This window comes from Lolium perenne, chromosome 7, assembly GCF_019359855.2.
Source record: "Lolium perenne isolate Kyuss_39 chromosome 7, Kyuss_2.0, whole genome shotgun sequence".
In the NCBI taxonomy this organism is placed as follows: domain Eukaryota; kingdom Viridiplantae; phylum Streptophyta; class Magnoliopsida; order Poales; family Poaceae; genus Lolium; species Lolium perenne.
The window spans coordinates 148,421,226-148,446,706 of NC_067250.2; the positions used below are offsets into that span (position 1 = coordinate 148,421,226).

At 41.8% G+C, this 25,481-nt stretch overlaps 1 protein-coding gene across 1 annotated transcript; it reads left to right on the top strand.

Annotated features, from left to right (window-relative positions):
* Positions 1-24,204: 24,204 nt before the first annotated feature.
* LOC127298040 (heavy metal-associated isoprenylated plant protein 23) lies at positions 24,205-25,079 on the top strand. The gene is made up of 2 exons (XM_051328035.2): positions 24,205-24,508; positions 24,597-25,079. Exons 1-2 carry the CDS (start codon positions 24,343-24,345, stop codon positions 24,881-24,883), a joined length of 453 nt encoding a protein of 150 aa, XP_051183995.1. The 5' UTR covers positions 24,205-24,342; the 3' UTR covers positions 24,884-25,079.
* Positions 25,080-25,481: the final 402 nt, after the last annotated feature.

Consider the following 25,481-nt stretch of genomic DNA (forward strand, 5'->3'; position numbering starts at 1 on the left):
TCCTAGTCTTGCATGATATATTCACAAGATATAACAATGATACTATACTACTCTAATCAGTAATATATTTCTATAGCAATAACTTCTCAAGTCATATGTACTTACTACTGCAATAAATCTTGTCTTCTGCAGTCATGGTCATAGGATCTCCAAGTGCAGACGACATCATTAACCAGTGTTCATTTTCTTTGATGGATATTGTGTTATTTTGATTTTCATTATGTAGCCACTTGCGTGTGATTATACTGTGCTTGTAAAATCAAATATACACTGCTGCTAGACATGTTTTGGAATCAGAACAATGTGAGGAGTTCTGGAGTATCACGTGGAAAATGTATGGGATGGAGCTCATGTAATTTTTTTTTAAATCCTGAAAGTGTTACCGCTGGCGAACTGGGCCTTTGTGCCAGGGGTAAGATGAGATGACCCTGGCGGATTGGAAAATGCCGGTGGTAAATATTACCCCCAGCGGTTTGGGATAATGTGCCAGCGGTATTCTGGGTTACCCCCGGCGGTTTGCAAAACGCTGGCGGTAAGGCATTACCACCGGCGAGGTTATCGCTGGCGAATGCGAAAGTGCCGGCGGTAAGCCATTTGAGGTCGCCGGTGGTAAGCCTTTGCCTACTAGTGTGTAGTGTAAATTCCTCACATAGTTATACTAGTAAAACATGAAAACACTCTCATATGGAGTATAGGTGCTAAACATGAGCACAAATGATGACTATGAATACTGCAGGTGCTAAAACATGAGCACAAGTGTGGATAAAAGATAGTGATGTTGCCCCCTTTTTCTTTATTCTTTTTTTTTCTTTTTCTTTTTCTTTTCTATTTTTTTCTTTTCTTTTTCTGTTTCTCTTTTTATGGCCTCCATGGCTCTTTTCACTTTTAGGGGCAACATCCTAATACGACAACACACTTTTTGGTACAAATAACTCATAATGAACAAAACATGATGTATAAAACAGTATGACTCTGCCAGTGTTGCAGGATGTGCAATGATCTAGCGTAACATGGGTAAACCACACATCAACTGTATAGAATCATGCAAAGCAATATATAAATAATAAATGACAACAAGTCATGTAATGTAAAATGGAAGTTGCATGGCAATATATCTCGGAACAGCTATGGAAATGTTGTGGTAGGTAGGTATGGTGGCTGTTTTGAGGAAGATGTATGAGCTTATGTGTAGGAGAACAAGAGAAAGTCCTCCCACGGGTTTAGATGTACTGGCGAAGTATGCACAATTCTCAATGTGAGCAAAAGACAATGTACAGCAAAACTTACATAAAAACATATTGCAAGCATTATAAGACTCTACACTGTCTTCCTTGTTGTTCAAACCCTCACCAGAAAATATCTAGACTTTAGAGAGACCAATCATGCAAACCAAATGTCAACAAGCTCTACAGTATTTCTTCACTAATAGGTGCAAAGTACATGATGCAAGAGCTTCAACATGAGCACAACAATTGCCAAGTATCAAATTATTCAAGACAATAAACCAATTACCACAAGTAGCTTTTTCTGTTTCCAACCATATAACAATTAACGAAGCAGTTTCAACCTTCGCCATGAACATTAAGAATAAAGCTAAGAACATATGTGTTCATATGCAACAGCGGAGCGTTTCTCTCTCCCACACAATGAATGCTAGGATCCAATTTTATTCAAACAAAACAAAAACAAGAACATAAAGACGCTCCAAGTAAAGCACATAAGATGTGATGGAATAAAAATATAGTTTTACTAGAGGTGACCTGATAATTTGTCGATGAAGAAGGGGATGCCTTGGGCATCCCCAAGCTTAGATGCTTGAGTCTTCTTGAAATATGCAGGGATGAACCACGGGGGCATCCCCAAGCATAGAGCTTTCACTCTCCTTGATCCTATTGTATCATCCTCCTCTCTTGATCCTTGAAAACTTCCTCCACACCAAACTCAAAACAAACTCATTAGAGGGTTAGTGCATAATCAAAAATTCACATGTTCAGAGGTGAAATAATCATTCTTAACACTTCTGGACATTGCACAAAGCTACTGAAAGTTAATGGAACAAAGAAATCCATCAAACATAGCAAAACAGGCAATGCGAAATAAAAGGCAGAATCTGTCAAAACAGAACAGTCTGTAAAGACGAATTTTTCCGGGGCACTTAACTTGCTCAGATGAAAATGCTCAAATTTAATGAAAGTTGCTTACATATCTGAGGATCACGCACGTAAATTGCCAGATTTTTCTAAGTTACCTACAGAGAATACTACTCAAATTCGTGACAGCAAGAAATCTGTATCTGCGCAGTAATCCAAATCTAGTATCATCTTTATCAAAGACTTTACTTGGCACAACAATGCAATAAAATAAAGATAAGGAGAGGTTGCTACAGTAGTAAAAACTTCCAAGACTCAAATATAAAACAAAAGTGCAGAAGTAAAATAATGGGTTGTCTCCCATAAGCGCTTTTCTTTAACGCCTTTCAGCTAGGCGCAGAAAGTGTGAATCAAGTATTATCAAGAGATGAAGCATCAACATCATAATTGGTTCTAATAATAGAATCAAAAGGTAACTTCATTCTCTTTCTAGGGAAGTGTTCCATACCTTTCTTGAGAGGAAATTGATATTTAATATTACCTTCCTTCATATCAATAATAGCACCAACAGTTCGAAGAAAAGGTCTTCCCAAAATAATGGGACAAGATGCATTGCATTCAATATCCAAGACAACAAAATCAACGGGGACAAGATTATTGTTAACCGTAATGCGAACATTATCAATCCTCCCCAAAGGTTTCTTTGTAGAATTATCAGCAAGATTAACATCCAAATAACAAATTTTCAATGGTGGCAAGTCAAGCATATTATAGATTTTCTTAGGCATAACAGAAATACTTGCACCAAGATCACATAAAGCATTACAATCAAAATCATTGACCTTCATCTTAATGATGGGCTCCCAACCATCTTCTAACTTCCTAGGAATAGAGGTTCCACGATTTAATTTCTCTTCTCTAGCTTTTATGAGAGCATTTGTAATATGTTTTGTAAAGGCCAAATTTATAGTACTAGCATTAGGACTTCTAGCAAGTTTTTGTAAGAACTTTATAACTTCATAGATGTGACAATCATCAAAATCTAAACCATTATGATCTACAGCAATGGGATCATTCTCCCCAATATTTTGAAAATTTTCAGCAGTTTTATCACAGGCAGTTTCAGCAGTTTTAGCAGTTTCAGGCAGTTTTTCACGCTCTGCATTAGGAGTAGAAACATTGCCAACACCAATTATTTTACCATTCATAGTAGGAGGTGTAGCAACATGTGAAGCATTAGCATTACTAGTGGTGGTAATAGTCCAAACTTTAGCTACATTATTCTCTTTAGCATTTTCTTCTTTTTCCCACCTAGCATGTAATTCAGCCATCAATCTAATATTTTCATTAATTTGAACTTGGATGGTGTTTGCTGTAGTAACAATTTTATTATCAATATCCTCAGGTTTAGCAGCCATTTTATTAATTAAAGAAGATTGTGATGCAGACATGTATGAGATTCGATTTTCAGCATTCGAAAGCTTAGTTTGCAAACCCGAAATCTCCATATTCAAATTTTCAAGTTGATTTCCTATATTTTTCAACAAGGCAGATTGTTCATTCATAGTTTTAGTAAAAAATTGATTTTGCTCATATTGTGATTGCATAAAGCTCTTAGTAGATCTTTCAATTTCTAACATCTTTTCCTCATTAGGCGAAACATATCTACCATAAGAATTACCATAATCATTACCACTAGCAGGATATGGCCTATAGTTGTTACTAGAATTATTCCTATAAGCATTGTTATTGAAATTATTATTTTTAATGAAGTTCACATCAACATGCTCTTCTTGAGCAACCAATGAAGCTAACGGAACATTATTAGGATCAACATTAGTTCTACCATTCACAAGCATAGCCATAATAGCATCAATCTTATCACTCAAGGAGGAGGTTTCTTCAACAGAATTTACCTTCTTACCTTGTGGAGCTCTTTCCGTGTGCCATTAAGAGTAATTAATCATCATATCATCAAGAAGCTTTGTTGCGGCGCCTAGAGTGATGGACATAAAAGTACCTCCAGCAGCTGAATCCAATAAGTTCCGCGAAGAAAAATTCAATCCTGCATAAAAGGTTTGGATGATCATCCAAGTAGTCAGTCCATGCGTAGGGCAATTTTTGACCAAGGATTTCATTCTTTCCCATGCTTGGGCAACATGCTCATTATCCAATTGCTTAAAATTCATTATGCTACTTCTCAAAGATATAATTTTAGCAGGAGGATAATATCTACCAATGAAAGCATCCTTACATTTAGTCCATGAATCAATACTATTATTAGGCAAAGATAGCAACCAATCTTTAGCTCTTCCTCTTAAGGAGAAAGGAAACAATTTTAATTTTATAATGTCACCATCTACATCCTTATACTTTTGCATCTCACATAGTTCAACAAAATTATTAAGATGGGCAGCAGCATCATCAGAACTAACACCAGAAAATTGCTCTCTCATAACAAGATTCAGTAAAGCAGGTTTAATTTCAAAGAATTCTGCTGTAGTAGCAGGTGGAGCAATAGGTGTGCATAGGAAATCATTATTATTTGTGCTAGTGAAGTCACACAACTTAGTATTTTCAGGTGTACCCATTTTAGCAATAGTAAATAAAGCAAACTAGATAAAGTAAATGCAAGTAACTAATTTTTTGTGTTTTTAATATGGAGAACGCAAACAAGATAGTAAACGAGGTAAAGCAAGTAACTAATTTTTTTGTATTTTGATATAAGAAAGCAAACAAAGCAGTAAATAAAATAAAGTAAAGCAAGACAAAAACAAAGTAAAGAGATTGGAAGTGGGAGACTCCCCTTGCAGCGTGTCTTGATCTCCCCGGCAACGGTGCCAGAAAACGTTGCTTGATACGCGTACAGCACGCGTCCGTTGGGAACCCCAAGAGAAAGGTATGATGCGTGCAGCGGCAAGTTTTCCCTCAGTAAGAAACCAAGGTTATCGAACCAGTAGGAGTCAAGAAGCATGTGAAGGTTGATGGTGGTGGAGTGTAGTGCGGCGCAACACTAGGGATTCCGGCGCCAACGTGGAACCTGCACAACACAATCAAAGTACTTTGCCCCAACGTAACAGTGAGGTTGTCAATCTCACCGGCTTGCTGTAACAAAGGATTAGATGTATAGTGTGGAAGATGATGTTTGCGAAGAACAGTAAGAATAAGTATTGCAGTAGATTGTATTCGATGTAAAAGAATGGACCGGGGTCCACAGTTCACTAGTGGTGTCTCTCCAATAAGATAAAGCATGTTGGGTGAACAAATTACAGTTGGGCAATTGGCAAATAAAGAGGGCATGACAATGCACATACATATCATGATGAGTAGTGTGAAATTCAATTGGGCATTACGACAAAGTACATAGACCGCTAACCAGCATGCATCTATGCCTAAAAAGTCCACCTTCAGGTTAGCATCCGCACCCCTTCTAGTATTAAGTTGCAAACAACAGACAATTGCATTAAGTATGGTGCGTAATGTAATCAACACAAATATCCTTAGACAAAGCATTGATGTTTTATCCCTAGTGGCAACAGCACATCCACAACCTTAGAACTTTCTGTCACTGTCCCAGATTAAATGGAGGCATGAACCCACTATCGAGAATAAATACTCCCTCTTGGAGTTAGAAGTATCAACTTGGCCAGAGCCTCTACTAGCAACGGAGAGCATGCAAGATCTTAAACAACACATATATGATAGATTGATAATCAACATAACATAGTATTCCATATTCATCGGATCCCAACAAACGCAACATGTAGCATTACTAATAGATGATCTTGATCATGTTAGGCAGCTCACAAGATCCAACAATGATAGCAAAATGAGGAGAAGATGACCATCTAGCTACTGCTATGGACCCATAGTCCAGGGGTGAACTACTCACACATCAATCCGGAGGCGATCATGGCGATGAAGAGTCCTCCGGGAGATGATTCCCCCTCTCCGGCAGGGTGCCGGAGGCGATCTCCTGAATCCCCCGAGATGGGATTGGCGGCGGCGGCGTCTCTGGAAGGTTTTCCGTATCGTGGCTCTCGGTACTGGGGTATTCACGACGAAGACTTTTTATAGGCGGAAGGGCAAAGTCGGAGGGCTGACGGGGGCCCCACACGCTAGGGCGTCGCGGGCCCCCCCTAGGCCGCGTGGCCCTAGTGTGGCGGCGCCTCGTCGCCCCACTTCGTATCCCCCTCGGTCTTCTGGAAGCTTCGTGGAAAAATAAGACCCTGGGCTTTGATTTCGTCCAATTCCGAGAATATTTCCTTTGTAGGATTTCTGAAACCAAAAACAGCGTAAAACAAAGAATCGGCTCTTCGGCATCTTGTCAATAGGTTAGTGCCGGAAAATGCATAAATATGACATAAAGTGTGTATAAAACATGTGAGTATCATCATAAAAGTAGCATGGAACATAAGAAATTATAGATACGTTTGAGACGTATCATCATGGCTTATTCGTGTCGAAGTTTTAGGTCAGGAAGGCTTAAATAGGCGAAGAGGCGGAATCGGAAGGGCCACGGGGGTCCCACACAATAGGGGGGCGCGCCCCCCTTGGCCGCGCCGCCATGTGGGGTGGGGCCCCCTGGCTCCCCTCTGGCCCCTCTTCGGTGTTCTGGAAGCTTCGTGGGAAAATAAGATTCTGGGCGTTGATTTCGTCCGATTCCGAGAATATTTCCTTTGTAGGATTTCTGAAACCAAAAACAGCAGAAAACAGGAACTGGCACTTCGGCATCTTGTTAATAGGTTAGTTCCGGAAAACGCATCAAAACGATATAAAGTGTGAACAAAACATGTAGGTATTGTCATAAAACTAGCATGGAACATTAGAAATTATAGATATGTTGGAGACGTATCACCCATCTGACACGAAACATCGGTAGCTTCTCCCCGATGTAGTCGAGCTCCCAGATTTCCTCGATCCTTTCGTAGTACCTTTTCTTCTCTTCACCCGTGTACGATTCCATCGTCACACCCGAGTTCTGATAGTCGCTTCTTTTGTCTCTCTCCTCTATGGAGAATGTGTAACCGTTGATGTCGTATTTCTGATAAGTCATGAGGTTGGGGGCGGGCCCATAAGACAAGGCCAATATCATTTTGTCTACGTCACTTGCCATTGGTGCGGGATTGGCATCAATCTGGTCTTTGAACCAGCTCGCGAAAGAGGAGTTGTGCGCTCTAAATACCTCTTCTTCCGTCATCGGCTTGCCAGCCCTGCTCTTGATCATGTTTATGTGCTGATCCACCCAAGGCTCTACCTCGTTCATGTGCTGTAGTGCTACTAAGTGGGCCCCGTTGAAGTCTGTTCTCCTATCATCTTGATCCGCGTCGAGTTCCCTCCTGCCAGCGTTGTGGCCTACTCCCTCGAATCTGCCGAGGTGCTTGTTGGCGGGCAATCCAACCGGACGTGGGTCGTCCTCGTTTAAATAATTCTTGCAGAAAGAGATGCACTCCTCGGTGAGAAATCCCTGGATGATGCTTCCATCCGGATGTGCCCTGTTACGAACGTATCCTTTGATGAAACCGTTCATTCTTTCTAACGACATCATGTTGTGAAGGAACGCGGGCCCAAGATCCTCGATATCATCCACTATATGCACTAGCAGATGGACCATGATGTCAAAGAATGCGGGCGGGAAGTACATCTCCATCTCGCATAGGATGGTGACGATCTCTTCCTGCAGCCTCCCGAGTTTCTTGACGGTTATCAACTTTCGAGTGATGACGTCCAAGACGTTACACGGGTCAGTCAGCATCGCACGAACGTGCGGTTCCATTATCCCTCGGATAGCAACCGGAAGTATCTGCGTCATCATGACATGACAGTCATGAGACTTCATCCTGCTGAAGATTTTTTTCGTCGGGTCCAGCCATCTGCGTATCAGCCCCGCCTAGCCTAGGAGAAATTTGACTTCTAGGAGGCACTTGAAGAATTGTTCGAGCTCATCGGGATTTAGAGTGAAGCAGGAGGGGCGAGGAGTTTCGCGCTGCTTGGCCACCCTTTTGTGTTTGCCACCATCCGTCTCCTCCTCAGTTTCCTGGTCAACCGGCGCGAAATGAAGCACTTTTCTGATATCAAGGGCCATCAGGTCGTGTCTTGCTTTCGACCCGTCTTTGGTCCTCTCCGGCATGTTGAGCATAGTGCCAAGCAAGCTCTCGCACACGTTCTTCGTGATATGCATGACATCAAGGCTATGAGGCGTACCGAGGATCTTCCAGCACGGCAAGTCCCAAAACACGGACCTCCTTTTCCATACCCCCAAGAGCGGCCCGGGTTCCTTTTTCTTTCTCTTGTCTCCTTTCTTCCGCTTATGGATCTTTATCTTACCTGCCGGAGGGCAGTCTTTCCAGTTTTTCAATAGAGTATCTATCTCTTCGCCGCTTCGCCTAGGTGGAGGTCCCTCGACATCATCCTTCCCATTGAACAGGTCTCCACGCTTCCTCCATGGGTCATTCTTGGGAAGCTGATACGCGTACAGCACGCGTCCGTTGGGAACCCCAAGAGGAAGGTGTGATGCGTACAGCGGCAAGTTTTCCCTCAGTATGAAACCAAGGTTTATCGAACCAGTAGGAGCCAAGAAGCACGTTGAAGGTTGATGGCGGCGAGATGTAGTGCGGCGCAACACCAGGGATTCCGGCGCCAACGTGGAACCTGCACAACACAAACCAAGTACTTTGCCCCAATGAAACAGTGAGGTTGTCAATCTCACCGGCTTGCTGTAACAAAGGATTAGATGTATAGTGTGGATGATGATTGTTTGCAGAGAACAGCAGAACAAGTATTGCAGTAGATTGTATTTCAGATGTAAAGAATGGACCGGGGTCCACAGTTCACTAGTGGTGTCTCTCCGATAAGAATAAGCATGTTGGGTGAACAAATTACAGTTGGGCAATTGACAAATAGAGAGGGCATGACCATGCACATACATATTATGATGAGTATTGTGAGATTTAATTGGGCATTACGACAAAGTACATAGACCGCTATCCAGCATGCATCTATGCCTAAAAAGTCCACCTTCAGGTTATCATCCGAACCACCTCCAGTATTAAGTTGCTAACAACAGACAATTGCATTAAGTATTGCGCGTAATGTAATCAATAACTACATCCTCGGACATAGCATCAATGTTTTATCCCTAGTGGCAACAGCACATCCATAACCTTAGAGGTTTCTGTCACTCCCCCAGATTCACGGAGACATGAACCCACTATCGAGCATAAATACTCCCTCTTGGAGTTAAGAGTAAAAACTTGGCCAGAGCCTCTACTAATAACGGAGAACATGCAAGATCATAAACAACACATAGATATAAATTGATAATCAACATAACATAGTATTCTCTATTCATCGGATCCCAACAAACACAACATATAGCATTACAGATAGATGATTTTGATCATGTTCGGCAGCTCACAAGATCCGACAATGAAGCATAATGAGGAGAAGACAACCATCTAGCTACTGCTATGGACCCATAGTCCAGGGGTGAACTACTCACTCATCACTCCGGAGGCGACCATGGCGGTGTAGAGTCCTCCGGGAGATGAATCCCCTCTTCGGCAGGGTGCCGAAGGCGATCTCCTGAATCCCCCGAGATGGGATTGGCGGCGGCGGCGTCTCTGGAAGGTTTTCCGTATCGTGGCTCTCGGTACTGGGGGTTTCGCGACGAAGGCTATTTGTAGGCGGAAGGGCAGGTCAGGGGGCGTCACGAGGGGCCCAGGAGACAGGTCGGCGCGGCCAAGGGCTGGGCCGCGCCGCCCTACCCTCTGGCCACCTCGTGGCCCCACTTCGTTGACTCTTCGGTCTTCTGGAAGCTTCGTGTGAAAATAGGCCCCTGGGCATTGATTTCGTCCAATTCCGAGAATATTTCCTTACTAGGATTTCTGAAACCAAAAACAGTAGAAAACAAAGAATCGGCTCTTCGGCATCTTGTTAATAGGTTAGTTCCAGAAAATGCATAAATATGACATAAAGTATGCATAAAACATGTAGATATCATCAATAATGTGGCATGGAACATAAGAAATTATCGATACGTCGGAGACGTATCAGCATCCCCAAGCTTAGTTTCTGCTCGTCCCGAGCAGGTAAACGATAATAAAGATAATTTCTGGAGTGACATGCCATCATAACCTTGATCATACTATTGTAAGCATATGTGCTGAGATCAAATCATTCAAAGCAAGTATCTATATTGATATAAGAGATGATAATGCAAGAGTTAGACAAGCTAGAAGTTTTCATGAACTATTGCTTTAAAGACATGCAACCGTACAAAGTTCATTAAAGATGTATTATGTATTCAGCATAGAAGTTCTTTCCTTCATTCCAAGCATCAAGTAAATTTTCACAACATAAGAAGGATTCAGTCAAGTAAACATAAACATGAACGTCATGAATCAACTGTTTCGAAGTCTACTCAACCGGTGAGCGCAAACATTTGGTATTAGCACCAGGATGTTATGGCATAAAGAACGTTAATGGGGGTTTGGAAGGCCAAATGGAAGAAAGGCTTGCAAAGTTGTAAATGACCATTAGACAAGAGGAAGCCTTATGATCGAAGCTATGCAAGGAGTAGTGATTGCCATGCAACGGATGCACATAGAGCTTAGCACCAGGATGTTATGGCATAAAGAACGTTAATGGGGGTTTGGAAGGCCAAATGGAAGAAAGGCTTGCAAAGTTGTAAATGACCATTAGACAAGAGGAAGCCTTATGATCGAAGCTATGCAAGGAGTAGTGATTGCCATGCAACGGATGCACATAGAGCTATATGTGTATGAAAGCTCTCCAATGGAACTAGTGGGGGTGCATCCAACTTGGTTGCTCACGAAGACCTAGAGCACTTTTGAGGAGGCTCATCATTGGAATATACAACCCAAGTTCTATAGTGTAAATTCCCCACATAGTTATACTAGTAAAACATGAAAACTCTCTCATATGAATGTAGGTGCTAAACATGAGCACAAATGATGACTATGAATAATGCGGGTGTTAAAACATGAGCACAAGTGTGGATAAAAGATAGTAATGCTACCCCCTTTTTCTTTATTCTCTTTTTTCCTTTTTTTTCTTTTTTTTCTTTCTTTTCATTTTTTTCTTTCTTTTTTTTCTTTGTGATGGCCTCCACAGCTCTTTTCATTTTTAGGGGCAACATCCTAATATGACAACACACTTTTTGGTACAAATAACTCATAATGAATGAAACATGATGTATGAAACTGTATGCCTCTGCCAGTGTAGTAGGATGTGCAATGATCTAGCGTAACATGGGTAAACCACACATCAGCTGTATATGATCATGCAAAGCAATATATAAATAATAAATGACAACATGGCATGTAATGTAAAATGGATGTTGCATGGCAATATATCTCGGAACAGCTATGGAAATGCTGTGGTAGGTAGGTATGGTGGCTGTTTTGAGATGTATGGGCTTATGTGTAGGAGAACAAGAGAAAGTTCTCCCACGGGTTTGGATGTACCGGCGAAGTATGCACAATTCTCAATGTGAGCAAAAGGTAATGCACAGTACCGAAGAGGCTAGCAAATTTGGATGGTGGAAGTGCCAAAAACCGTAGCTTAACATTAGTCAAAAAGAACTCACAAGTTTATTGCAAACAACTAGCAGGTTCATCATTAAGAGCATGATTAAAATTTACTCCAAGGAGGGCCGTTCACGGTGGCACAAGTACCCCGCTAGCTCCCTCGACCTTCAGCACAACTTAGTTATTACGATGAACTCTCAGACATGGAAAGCTATCAAGTCCAACTACGCCTTCAACTATTTAAATAGAGTTTGTAGTACAGCACAAGCTTAAAGACAACAATCCACTACTAATTTTAACTTATTTATCCAGCAAGCATTACCATCTAAATATCTCAAAACATTTGCAAAGAATCAAGTTATCAAAGCTCAATGTTCTACAAGTATTTTATTATACACTACCACATGCAACATTTCCCGTTTCCAACCATACAACAATTTAACGAAGAAGAAACTTTCGCCATGAATACTATGAGTAAAGCCTAAGGACATATTTGTCCATATGCAACAGCGGAGCGTGTCTCTCTCCCACACAAAGAATGCTAGGATCCATTTTATTCAAACAAAACAAAAAAACAAAAACAAACAGATGCTCCAAGCAAAGCACATAAGATGTGATTGAATAAAAATATAGTTTCAGGGGAGGAACCTGATAATGTTGTCGATGAAGAAGGGGATGCCTTGGGCATCCCCAAGCTTAGACGCTTGAGTCTTATTGATATATGCAGGGGTGAACCACCGGGGCATCCCCAAGCTTAGAGCTTTCACTCTCCTTGATCATGTTGTATCATCTCCCTCTCTTGATCCTTGAAAACTTCCTCCACACCAAACTCAAAACAACTCATTAGAGGGTTAGTGCACAATCAAAATATACATGTTCAGAGGTTACATAATCATTCTTAACACTTCTAGACATTGCACAAAGCTACTGAAAGTCAATGGAATCAAAAAATCCATCGAACATATCAAAACAGGCAATGCGAAATAAAAGGCAGAATCTGTCAAAACAGAATAGTTCGTAAAGACGAATTTTATTGAGGCACCAGACTTGCTCAAATGAAAATTCTCAAATTGAATGAAAGTTGCGTACATATCTGAGGATCACTCACATAAATTGGCATAATTTTCTAAGTTACCTACAGAGAATTTTGCCCAGATTCGTGACAGCAAAGAAATCTGTTTCTGCGCAGTAATCCAAATCTAGTATGAACCTTACTATCAACGACTTTACTTGGCACAACAATGCACAAAACTAAGATAAGGAGAGGTTGCTACAGTAGTAAACAACTTCCAAGACACAAAATAAAAATAAAGTACTGTAGTAAAAACGTGGGTTGTCTCCCATAAGCGCTTTTCTTTAACGCCTTTCAGCTAGGCGCAGAAAGTGTGTATCAAGTGTTATCAAGAGACGAAGTGTCAACATCATAATTTGTTCTAATAATAGAATCAAAAGGTAACTTCATTCTCTTTCTAGGGAAGTGTTCCATACCTTTCTTGAGAGGAAATTGATATTTAATATTACCTTCCTTCATATCAATGATAGCACCAACAGTTCGAAGAAAAGGTCTTCCCAATATGATGGGACAAGATGCATTGCATTCAATATCCAAGACAACAAAATCAACGGGGACAAGGTTATTGTTAACGGTAATGCGAACATTATCAACTTTCCCCAAAGGTTTCTTTGTAGAATGATCAGCAAGATTAACATCCAAATAACAATTTTTCAGCGGTGGCAAGTCAAGCATATTATAAATTTTCTTAGGCATAACAGAAATACTTGCACCACGATCACATAAAGCATTACAATCAAAGTCATTGACCTTCATCTTAATGATGGGCTCCCAACCATCCTCTAGCTTTCTGGGAATAGAAGCTTCGCGTTCTAGTTTCTCTTCTCTAGCTTTTATGAGAGCATTTGTAATATGTTTCGTGAAATCCAAATTTATAGCACTAGCATTAGGACTTTTAGCAAGTTTTTGTAAGAACTTTATAACTTCAGAGATGTGGCAATCATCAAAATTTAAACCATTATAATCTAACGCAATGGGATCATCATCCCCAATGTTGGAAAAAATTTCAGCAGTTTTATCACGCATAGTTTGACGATTTTAGCGCTTTCAGCAGTTTCTCGCTTTGCATTTGAAGTGGAAACATTGCCAACACCAATTATTTTACCATTAATAGTAGGAGGTGCAGCAACATGTGTAGCATTAGCATTACTAGTGGTGGTAATAGTCCAAACTTTAGCTATATTATCTTCTTTTTCATTTTCTTCTCTTTCCCACCTGGCACGCAATTCGGCCATCAATCTTATATTGTCATTAATTCTAACTTGGATGGCATTTGCTGTAGTAACAATTTTATTATTATGATTTTCATGAGGCATAACTTTCGATTTCAAAAGATCAACATCAGCAGCAAGACTATCGACTTTAGAAGCAAGTATATCAATTTTCCCAAGCTTTTCTTCAACAGATTTGTTAAAAGCAGTTTGTGTACTAATAAATTCTTTAAGCATGGCTTCAAGTCCAGGGGGTGTGTTCCTATTGTTGTTGTAAGAATTCCCATAAGAATTACCATATCCGTTGCCATTATTATAAGGATATGGCCTATAGTTGTTACTAGAATTGTTCCGGTAAGCATTGTTGTTGAAATTATTATTTTTAATGAAGTTTACATCAACATGTTCTTCTTGAGCAACCAATGAAGCTAACAGAACATTATTAGGATCAACATTAGTCCTATCATTCACAAGCATAGACATAATAGCATCAATCTTATCACTCAAGGAAGAGGTTTCTTCGATAGAATTTACCTTCTTACCTTGTGGAGCTCTTTCCGTGTGCCATTCAGAGTAATTAATCATCATATTATCAAGAAGCTTTGTTGCTTCACCAAGAGTGATGGACATAAAGGTACCTCCAGCAGCTGAATCCAATAGGTTCCGCGAAGAAAAATTCAGTCCTGCATAAAAGGTTTGGATGATCATCCAAGTAGTCAGTCCATGGGTTGGGCAATTTTTAACCAAAGATTTCATTCTTTCCATGTTTGTGCAACATGCTCAGTATCCAATTATTTAAAATTCATTATGCTACTCCTCAAAGATATAATTTTAGCAGGGGGATAATATCTACCAATAAAAGCATCCTTGCATTTAGTCCATGAATCAATACTATTCTTAGGCAGAGATAGCAACCAATCTTTAGCTCTTCCTCTTAATGAGAAAGGGAACAATTTTAATTTTATAATGTCACCATCTACATCTTTATACTTTTGCATTTCACAAAGTTCAACAAAATTATTAAGATGGGCAGCAGCATCATCAGAACTAACACCAGAAAATTGCTCTCGCATAACAAGATTCAGTAAAGCAGGTTTAATTTCAAAGAATTCTGCTGTAGTAGCAGGTGGAGCAATAGGTGTGCATAAGAAATCATTATTATTTGTGGTTGTGAAGTCACACAACTTAGTATTTTCAGGAGTACCCATTTTAGCAATAGTAAATAAAGCAAACTAGATAAAGTAAATGCAAGTAACTAATTTTTTTGTGTTTTCGATATAGCAAACAAGATAGCAAATAAAGTAAGACTAGCAACTAATTTTTTTGTATTTTGATATAATGCAGCAAACAAAGTAGTAAATAAAATAAAGCAAGACAAAAACAAAGTAAAGAGATTGGGATGTGGAGACTCCCCTTGCAGCGTGTCTTGATCTCCCCGGCAACGGCGCCAGAAAAAAGAGTTGTTGCCGTGGGAGTTGGCAATCTCAGGGGTGTAACTTTTCTTCAGTTCGATCCCCGGCAATGGCGCCAGAAAAAGAGCTTGATACGCGTACATCACGCGTCCGTTGGGAACCCTAAGAGGAAGGTGTGATGCGTACAGCGGCAAGTTTTCCCTCAGTATGAAACCAAGGTTTATCGAACCAGTAGGAGCCAAGAAGCACGTTGAAGGTTAATGGCGGTGAGATGTAGTGCGGCGCAACACCAGGGATTCCGGCGCCAACGTGGAACCTGCACAACACAAACCAAGTACTTTGCCCCAACGAAACAGTGAGGTTGTCAATCTCACCGGCTTGCTGTAACAAAGGATTAGATGTATAGTGTGGATGATGATTGTTTGCAGAGAACAGTAGAACAAGTATTGCAGTAGATTGTATTTCAGATGTAAAGAATGGACCGGGGTCCACAGTTCACTAGTGGTGTCTCTCCGATAAGAATAAGCATGTTGGGTGAACAAATTACAGTTGGGCAATTGACAAATTGAGAGGGCATGACCATGCACATACATATTATGATGAGTATTGTGAGATTTAATTGGGCATTACGACAAAGTACATAGACCGCTATCCAGCATGCATCTATGCCAAAAAAGTCCACCTTCAGGTTATCATCCGAACCCCCTCCAGTATTAAGTTGTTAACAACAGACAATTGCATTAAGTATTGCGCGTAATGTAATCAATAACTACATCCTCGGACATAGCATCAATGTTTTATCCCTAGTGGCAACAACACATCCATAACCTTAGAGGTTTCTGTCACTCCCCCAGATTCACGGAGACATGAACCCACTATCGAGCATAAATACTCCCTCTTGGAGTTAAGAGTAAAAACTTGGCCAGAGCCTCTACTAATAACGGATAGCATGCAAGATCATAAACAACACATAGTTATAAATTGATAATCAACATAACATAGTATTCTCTATTCATCGGATCCCAACAAACACAACATATAGCATTACAGATAGATGATCTTGATCATGTTCGGCAGCTCACAAGATCCGACAATGAAGCCTAATGAGGAGAAGACAACCATCTAGCTACTGCTATGGACCCATAGTCCAGGGGTGAACTACTCACTCATCACTCCGGAGGCGACCATGGCGGTGTAGAGTCCTCCGGGAGATGAATCCCCTCTCCGGCAGGGTGCCGGAGGCGATCTCCTGAATCCCCCGAGATGGGATTGGCGGCGGCGGCGTCTCTGGAAGGTTTTCCGTATCGTGGCTCTCGGTACTGGGGGTTTCGCGACGAAGGTTATTTGTAGGCGGAAGGGCAGGTCAGGGGGCGTCACGAGGGGCCCAGGAGACAGGCTGGCACGGCCAAGGGCTGGGCCGCGCCGCCCTACCCTCAGGCCACCTCGTGGCCCCACTTCGTTGACTCTTCGGTCTTCTGGAAGCTTCGTGTGAAAATAGGCCCCTGGGCGTTGATTTCGTCCAATTCCGAGAATATTTCCTTACTAGGATTTCTGAAACCAAAAACAGTAGAAAACAAAGAATCGGCTCTTCGGCATCTTGTTAATAGGTTAGTTCCAGAAAATGCATAAATATGACATAAAGTATGCATAAAACATGTAGATATCATCAATAATGTGGCATGGAACATAAGAAATTATCGATACGTCGGAGACGTATCAGAAGCCACATTCGATGCCTCATGTAGATGGTTTTTGAAGACCCGGGATCCTTACCCAGCTGTAAAAACGGCGTCTTTTCCATGCACCTCACACATGCCTTGTGTTCGTGGCACACCTGGCACGCGATATGTCCGTATCCAAGATAGTCCTGCATCGTCGTCAACAGTGCGGCTTTCATACGGAAATTTTCTTGTCCGTAGGCATCCCAAGTTTCTATCCCTTCCTCACACAGAGTGACTAGCTCCTCCTTCAATAGCTCTAGATACAGGTTGATATCGCTCCCTGGCTACATCGGCCCTTGGATTAGCATACTCATGTGTATGTACTTCTTCTTCAGGCATAGCCATGGAGGGAGGTTGTACATCCATACAAACACGGGCCAGGTGCTGTGCTTGCTGCTTTGGTTCCCAAACGGATTGAGTCCGTCGGTGCTCGCACCCAACCTGATGTTCCTTGGTTCTTTCCCGGATTGTTCATAATACTCATCGTCTAATGTTTTCCACTGGCTTGCATCCGAAGGGTGTGTTAGCACTGGGTTTTCAACCCGTTCTACATCACGCATCACTGCCTCCTTTCTTTCCGCGTGCCAACGCATGAGCTTTGCTTCCTTGGGGTCCATGAAGTACCGCTGCAGACGGGGCGTGAGCGGGAAGTACCACACAACTTTTCGAGGAGATTTTCTTGTCCCTCTCTTGTATCGAGTTTCGCCACACTGTGGGCATGTGTCGAGATTGGCATGCTCGTTCCGATATATTACGCAGTCACTGATGCAGGCGTGGTATTCCTGGTGCGGTAAATCGAGAGAGCACACGATTTTCTTGGCCTCCTGTAGGCTACCGGCACACGTGTTATCTTTAGGAAAGTGGATCTTCAAGTATCCGAAGAGTTCGTCCACGCTTGTGTCTGTCCATTTGTGCTTTGCCTTCATCTCCATAATATCGAGAGCGTATCTCAGACGGCTCTCCTCCCTCCCACGAGCTGCATCGTACAACGGAGTTCTCGAGTCTACCTCGAGTTGATCCAGCTTAGACTTCCGTCTACCAGCGATTTTGGGGTCGGTCGATGTGTTGCTGAGAAGAAGTTCTTGAACATGACGGTCCTGCACGGCCGCGGTTAGCGGGGTATTTCTACTCATGTCCTTGTCGGCCGCATGTTCTTCCCGGCCTTCTTGATCACCATCAACGTGTGCACCATCCTCTTCAACCTCTTCTCCATTGCCGTATGGGGCATCCTCTTCATCACCTTCGTTATCATCATCTCCACCATCATCATCTCCATCATCATCACCTTCGATATCATCATCTCCATCATCACTCATCCACTGAGTATGCCCCTCCATGAAACTATACCTGAGCAGGTGCTCATTCACTATGCCTGAAAAGGGGTCGAACAACGACCCTAGCTTGCATCTTCGACAAGGACACATTATATCCTTTCGCTTTTTTTGATACATGTCGGCCGTCGCGCGTTCCACGTATCTATCAACGACGCTTTCCCTCATCTTGATGACCATCGTCGCCTACAAGACAAGATAATTGATTACAACCGCCGCCTCGGTTTTCACGAAAAAATTCGGCATGACCTTTGCTAAATATTGTCATGCTGGAGTTCCAAAAATTCACCGGAACGGAAGTTAATCAACATTCCGGCAAAACATTGGCAACTCAATGTTCCTGCACACGTCAACAAATGCAAAACAATGCATTTACATATATGGCCTTCTTGATCACCATCAACGTGTGACATAACCGCGACTTTTTCACCAACTCATGAACATTCCACTCATTAGTTATATACCTATTAGTTGACACGACGTCCTAAAGCACCGGAGAGATGCCACACATCGACTTTATGCTCGAGAGATCTAGAGATCTAGAAATAGAGAGATCTAGGTAGATCTAGTGGAAAAGGTGGTGGGAGGAGATAGATCTAGATCTAGATCATGCAAATCATGCTAGAGGGGCTAGGTAGTGCATGATTTGCTCAAATACATCATATTTTGTTGGTTGAAATAGCTAAAATGGGTGGGGGAATGATATAACAAGTGCTTGGGTTGATTTTCCATCACATATGAGTGTGTGAGGGTGGTGGTAGGTGGCTGGTCGAGTTAATGGCATATCCCAGGTTACCGCCGGCACCTACGGCCAACAAACGCCGACGGTAAGTGCAGGATGGGTGGCCCACCCAGCCACTCGTTACCCCCGGCATTTTCATTTTCGGGTTCGCCGGCTGTACATCCAGATACCCCCGGCACTTTGGGCATAAGACGCCGGCGGTAAGTGTAGGCTGGGTGGCCCGCCCAGCCACTCGTTACCCCCGGCATTTACCTTTTCGGGTTCGCCGGCGGTAAATCCCGCACCCCCGGCGCCTTGCGTTCAACTCGCCAGCGGTAGGGTTAGGCCACCCTGGAAAGTCTTACCGCCGGCATTTTCAAACCGTACTCACCGGTGGTAAGGAGTGCTGCTATAAGCCTTTTCCTAGTAGAGATCAGCTGGATATTCTTATGATCTTGCTCCGCCTCCTCTTGAACTTCAAACCCCCCCGCTCAATTTGTCTTTGGTGGTCGCTCCTCGTGGTGTTGCGGGTCTGGTGTTGCTAGTCTGATGTTGCGGATGAAGTGATGGGGATGTGGTGGTGGTGTGGCGATGCGGTGACTACTTCATCCTCGTCGCTGGCGGGACGGTGCCGTAGGCGCAACCCCAGCGTCGACTACTTCCGCTTCTACGGAACTGTGAGCTAATCTTCTTCCCTTCTCTGCATATGCCCAATTGTTGGTGTGCTCCAATGTTATGATTTGATTATGTGCTGGATATGCTTATGGTCTAGCTCCTAGTGGTTTATGTGCGTACTAAATCGATGAGGTGTGGGGTTAAGCTAGATACTCTGGTTCAATGATCATTGCTATATGTTCTGTGTGGTGCCTGACATACTATCTCTGTCAAACTGAATATACACTACTCACTCCTACTACTGTGTAATTCTTGTTGATCTTAGACATGTAAGATGCAACTATTGTTGCCTGTTGATAGATTCTTTGCTTGGTGGCTTAATTGTGAGCTTACCTACAAATTTATTATGGCTTTGATTCTGTAAAACAAGTGCAAATATGCTGCATGGTAGCTCTATGTTGGCGTTGCTCTCAATGACCAGCTGATGTTGTACAGGGAGGTGCTTTGGTACTATTGTGATTTACTTGGCTTGATTAAACTGATAAGAACACATTTTATGCTTGATCTATTGGCCCTGCCTGTGTATATTTTTGATGGTATTGCGGTTGGATTTAGATGATTCAATGATCATGTGATCATCTTGTGTGTGAAATATCCTATATGTGTATGTGGCCGTGCAAAGGAATTGCTTGGCCAACTCCCTGGCTTTCTCTCTTCTGACTAGTAAATGATAAGAACAGATCTAGCTTGCTTCCTTGGTCTTGCCAGTGATGCAAAAGTCTGAGGCTAAATGCTTTATTAAGAAGATATACTATTTCTTTTGGTTTGTTAAATTCTATGATGAACTAGCATAACACTTCTATGCTAATCTGAGAATCATCCCTTCTACCAATATTTCTGTGAGCTATTATTGATATGAACAAATTCTTGCTTGATTTTTGTAGTCTTGCCAATGATGCAAAGGCTGAGGCAAAAATGGTAATAAGGACAGATACTCACATGTGCCATCTCTAATTCTCGATGATTATCATGCATAGCACTTCTATGCAAGTCTGAGAGAAATCATTCCTTCTAATCCTCCTGGACTAGATCCAGTTGCAGGGTGGTTGGATTTAAGTGATGATGTACTTGGTAGCTTCTTCTTCTAGCTTCTGATATGTCCAGTTCCTAGTGGCACGCTTTCTTCGGCTTCTTCTATTTCTTACTAGTCCCAGCTATCGATAGCAGTTATTGTTCTTTGTGGTATCACCTGGATAATGGCTGCTAATTGGGTTGCTAGATGAGTTACTGGTACTGTTTTTGCTTTAATGAGAGATCTTTGGTGCTGTTGGAAGTATATGTGCTACTCTGAGATATGTGGTTCAGCTGGTTGGATTCGTCCTAGCTTTTATACTGTGGAGAACTGATTGAGGTGGTGACACCTGAATGGTGACTCCCCATTTGCATGCACACAAGCTGCTGGTTGTCTTTGTGGTGTTGGCTACAAGTTACCAAGTTGGGTGACTTCCCCCTAGTGCAAGTAATGGCTAATATTTTAGTGGGCAAATTGCTTTTCTCTTCCTCATGCTCAGGTTGCTCTTATCCCCTGTTGGCCTTTATTCTTGGTATTGTTAAGTGGATTAATTCTTGTTGGCTAATACTATTATGTGGACTAAATATTCAAGTGTGCCCCTAAGATTTAATTAAGCTTTGCTTAATTATTAAGTGGCTTATATGGTTAGTTTACTTAGGATCATATTGACTTTTCCATGTCAGAAATGATCCAGTAAAATTTCCAGTGGGCTTTCTCTCTAGAGGAACTTGACTAGGTTAGAGGGATTAATATGTTACTTTCTTGCCTAAGATAAGTGGACCAAATATTGTTGTCTTGTCCCTTTTTTGATATGGATCAAATAATGTCACTTTTCCTTGTTGCCTATTTGCTCATTGTTGCCTAATGCTACGAAAGGATCCATTTATCACTTTTGTAATCCAGAGATGATACATGATTCACAAAGCTGCCTATAGATTGAAATTGATCCCTCTAATCCACAATTTAGATATTAGGACAAGTTCCTAATGTCTAGTAGTTGAATTCCAATATCAAAATGCCTCATCCTTGATGATGGCGACATTTTAACCATAACACAATTTATTTTCCTTTTTCCTTTGTTTTGCTTCTCTTATTGCAGGAAAAGAAAAATATTGGGAGATTGGAAAGACCAAGATTTAGTTTAGGAATTCTTTTTTATTCTTTTGTAATACAATTTATTTTTGTAACTTGGAATTTTTATTTCTCTTTAAGAGACTTGTAAATATTGGATGATAAAGGTTGTGATAAAGTTTAATTCAATTTTTTTGAATTTTTAATTTGTATTTCATCTCATATACTTTATATGATATGATTATTGGGAAATTCAAATTCTTATTTGAATTCTTATAATTCATATTTGAATCGCTATTATCCATATTTTCAAATTGTTTCCCCCAAAACCAAATAGTTCAACAAAGGTCATGCTGAAATTTATCGCACTCACGCCGATGAGCTAAATCAATTCCATCGACATGAGAGAAACCTCGATCTCTTTGTGTTTTAAATGAATGCGCGAAAATTTCCTGGATTTTCTATGCATGAATGCATTGCACACTTATGTATTCTCTCTTTTTCTAACCTCAAAACCTGGGATGTTACAGATCAGGACATACACTGACCTTAAGGGTTTGACATGAAGGAGGAGTTCGTCTAAAAATAGGTGTTTCACTTTTGTTTAGATATAGATATACGTAGAATTGTAGATGCATTTTAATTAGTGATATTTGGGGAAAACTCATGTTTCAGTCTTAAATCCATGAAGTTGATATTGCTGCTAATTTGCTAAATGGACTAAGGTAACTACTCTTTTATTTACCTAACCTACTATTGTATGATAGTTGCTCTCAGACATGAAACTTGAAGCTTACCACTACGGAAATCAGTGAAGGTGCCGACAACCAAAAGCCGTCAGCATAGGCTAATTTGGCCATTGGTATAGGTGTTGTTACAATATGGCATCGACACAGGTCCATTTGCCGTCGGCACAAGCTGGGCCGTCGGCATAGAGCTAACGGCCGTTTGGTAATTCTGGCTCTAATTTTTTCAAAAAAAAAACTTTAATTGTTTTAATCTCTCACATGGATCATTTTAACCCTAACTACAATTAATCTTAGTTCAAATTACACTCATGTTCAAACTTTCCAATTGGTCACCCATCCTCACACTACTCCAGCACAAGCACGCTTTACTTCTTCGTTCCTTCCGGTTCCTTCCAGTTTAGCTTCCATAAAAAAAGAAACCTTACTGATAATACTTTCGTATCAATTGTATTAACCATTAGACCGTGATATCACAACACTTTATTATTTTTAATTTTAAACAATTATTTCAATAAACATAAATGAGACACTAATAATAATATTTATGCAGAATACATTATTATTTAAAAAATATAAAATAAAGATTTTTTGGCAAAAATAAAAGTCTTCCTACTTTCATATTTCCCTTTGGAATTTTGACAACCTTAATATAAATAGCAAACAGCCGAAGGCCATTGAAATCGGATGTAACTTTTGAGACGATCATTCTAATATGGTATACATTGTTTTCCGACGTCGTATGCAAAACATAATGCCATTTTACCGAGACATAAACTTTCTTGTAAAAAAAGTCAAAGTTCGAATTTGTTAACTTCCCCTAATAGTAGGTTGCGTAACATACATGAATCTTAAAGGATTTTATTATTTTCTAATTTTTTTAATCATTTTTTGCCGGTCATTTGAAACCTAAAAAGGCTATCAAAAGGGGGGGGGGGGGGGGGTGGGTGGGGGTGTGCGTGGACGGAACAAACCACGGCGTCGCCTTACCGTCATGGCGGAGACACATGTGCCGACGGCTAGAGCAAGCCTGTGCCGACGGTCTTTTGCACAAACTTTCCTGTGCTGATGGCCGTCTTTGCGGCCTGCCCTATTCAGGACCTGTGTCGACGGACCCAATAAAAAGCCGTTGGCACAGGTTTTGACCGTCGTCACCTTGACTATTTCATGTAGTGTATCCATTTGCCTGAATCCATATACAGATGCTTACTTTGCAAAAAAGAAAATCCTAAGTAAGGAAGGAATTTAGTCATATGGCTTTTCGCTAGCTTAGCAAGGCGGAAGATATGATCTAGCACGAGAAATACAGTTCCTTATTAAACAACGGTGTTTCATCCCTTTATCAATTCGGGAGCTGGAACTCTAATTCCGAAAGCCCCAAAGATACATGTAAGAAGGGTTTGAATCGAATGAAAAGCTGATCTATGTACAAGAGCATATAGCTGTCCTCACATGCATGAGGAAAGCCAGAGGTTGGAAGGAATAACCGAATAAGGCATCTTGGGAAAGAAAGCTTCTTGCCAACAACCCAATATAGCTGTATAAATTCCCGTCTTCGTTGTCAACGTGCATATATATTGTGCAAGCTTTAGCTAGTTATATAAGGCACCCAATTAAGTAAGCATCTCCTTGCGGTCTCCCTCGTGTGTTCTCTCGATCTCCATAACATAAAACAATTTGCTTTGGGGGCACGACGTACTGTACGTGGTGATCGAGCGAGGTGAGGGCCATGGGAGGCACCCTGCGCTTCCTGTCTTATGTACTGCTGGGACCTGGCAACAGCCTGAGGCGGCACAACAAGAAGAGGAAGCAGTTCAACACGGTGGAGCTCAAGGTGCGGATGGACTGCGACGGCTGCGAGCTGAAGGTCCGCAACGCCCTCGCGACCATGAAAGGTGCGTCACTTAATTTGAGCTCAGCCATGAAAGGTCTGCTGCCTGCTTCGTCATGGTTAATGGGATGGTCGCATGCGCATTTATGCAGGTGCTCAGTCGGTGGAGATCAACCGGAAGCAGCAGAAGGTGACGGTGAAGGGGTTCGTGGAGCCGCAACGGGTGCTGCGGCGGGCTCAGTCGACGGGGAAGCGGGCGGAGCTGTGGCCGTACGTGCCCTACACCAACCCCTACATGGCGCCGCCGGCGTACGACAAGAGGGCTCCAGCAGGGCACGTGCGCAAGGTCGACGCCGTCATGCCGGTCACCGCCGGACAGGAGGAGCGCCTCGCCACGCTCTTCAGCGACGACAACCCAAACGCCTGCTCCGTCATGTAGCAACGCCTTCCCTACGGCAGTACTAATTTGAGCTGCCTCGGTTCTACTACCGCTCTCGTGATATTCATTTTACGTACGCACGCACTGGGTTGCTGGAAATTAGTTAAGCGGGTCCAGTCCATTTCCACAATTTTTGAGGATCTAATAAGAAATCATATTTAGAACCAGTCTTAATAAGGAATTTTCTCCACGATAATTGTACCGAGCAGAGCTAGATGTGGGGCTGTTGCTCCCCTACCCACATTTGAAAGTGAAGGCCTTAACTCGGCTTTATCTATTATATACTAAAAGCAAAATGCGGATGTATAATAGAGCCACCACGTTAATCCATATCATCTAAATTAACTTTAACGGTTAGATCTATAATTTACGGCTAAGATTTAACTAGATATTACGTAACTTTTGTTTGCGGCCGAACAAGCTTATTTAGACTTATCGTTACGTGTCAAAGAAAAAACCAAGATGGCCAAGGTTAGTAGAAATAGGAGTCTTGCACGTACCTACAGATTTATTTAAACCTGCCTTTTATCACTTCTTTTATGTGACATGCCATATCAGAAGAGCTTGTGCATCTATCCCTGGGAGATGCCCAAAAAAC

What these genes read in the sequence shown, in the direction of transcription:
- LOC127298040 (XM_051328035.2), top strand. Translation starts at nt 24,343, where the DNA reads ATGGGAGGCACCCTGCGCTTCCTGTCTTATGTACTGCTGGGACCTGGC. An exon ending in CGCCCTCGCGACCATGAAAG is followed by an intron (nt 24,509 to 24,596) that starts GTGCGTCACTTA and finishes GCATTTATGCAG; the next exon opens with GTGCTCAGTCGGTGGAGATC.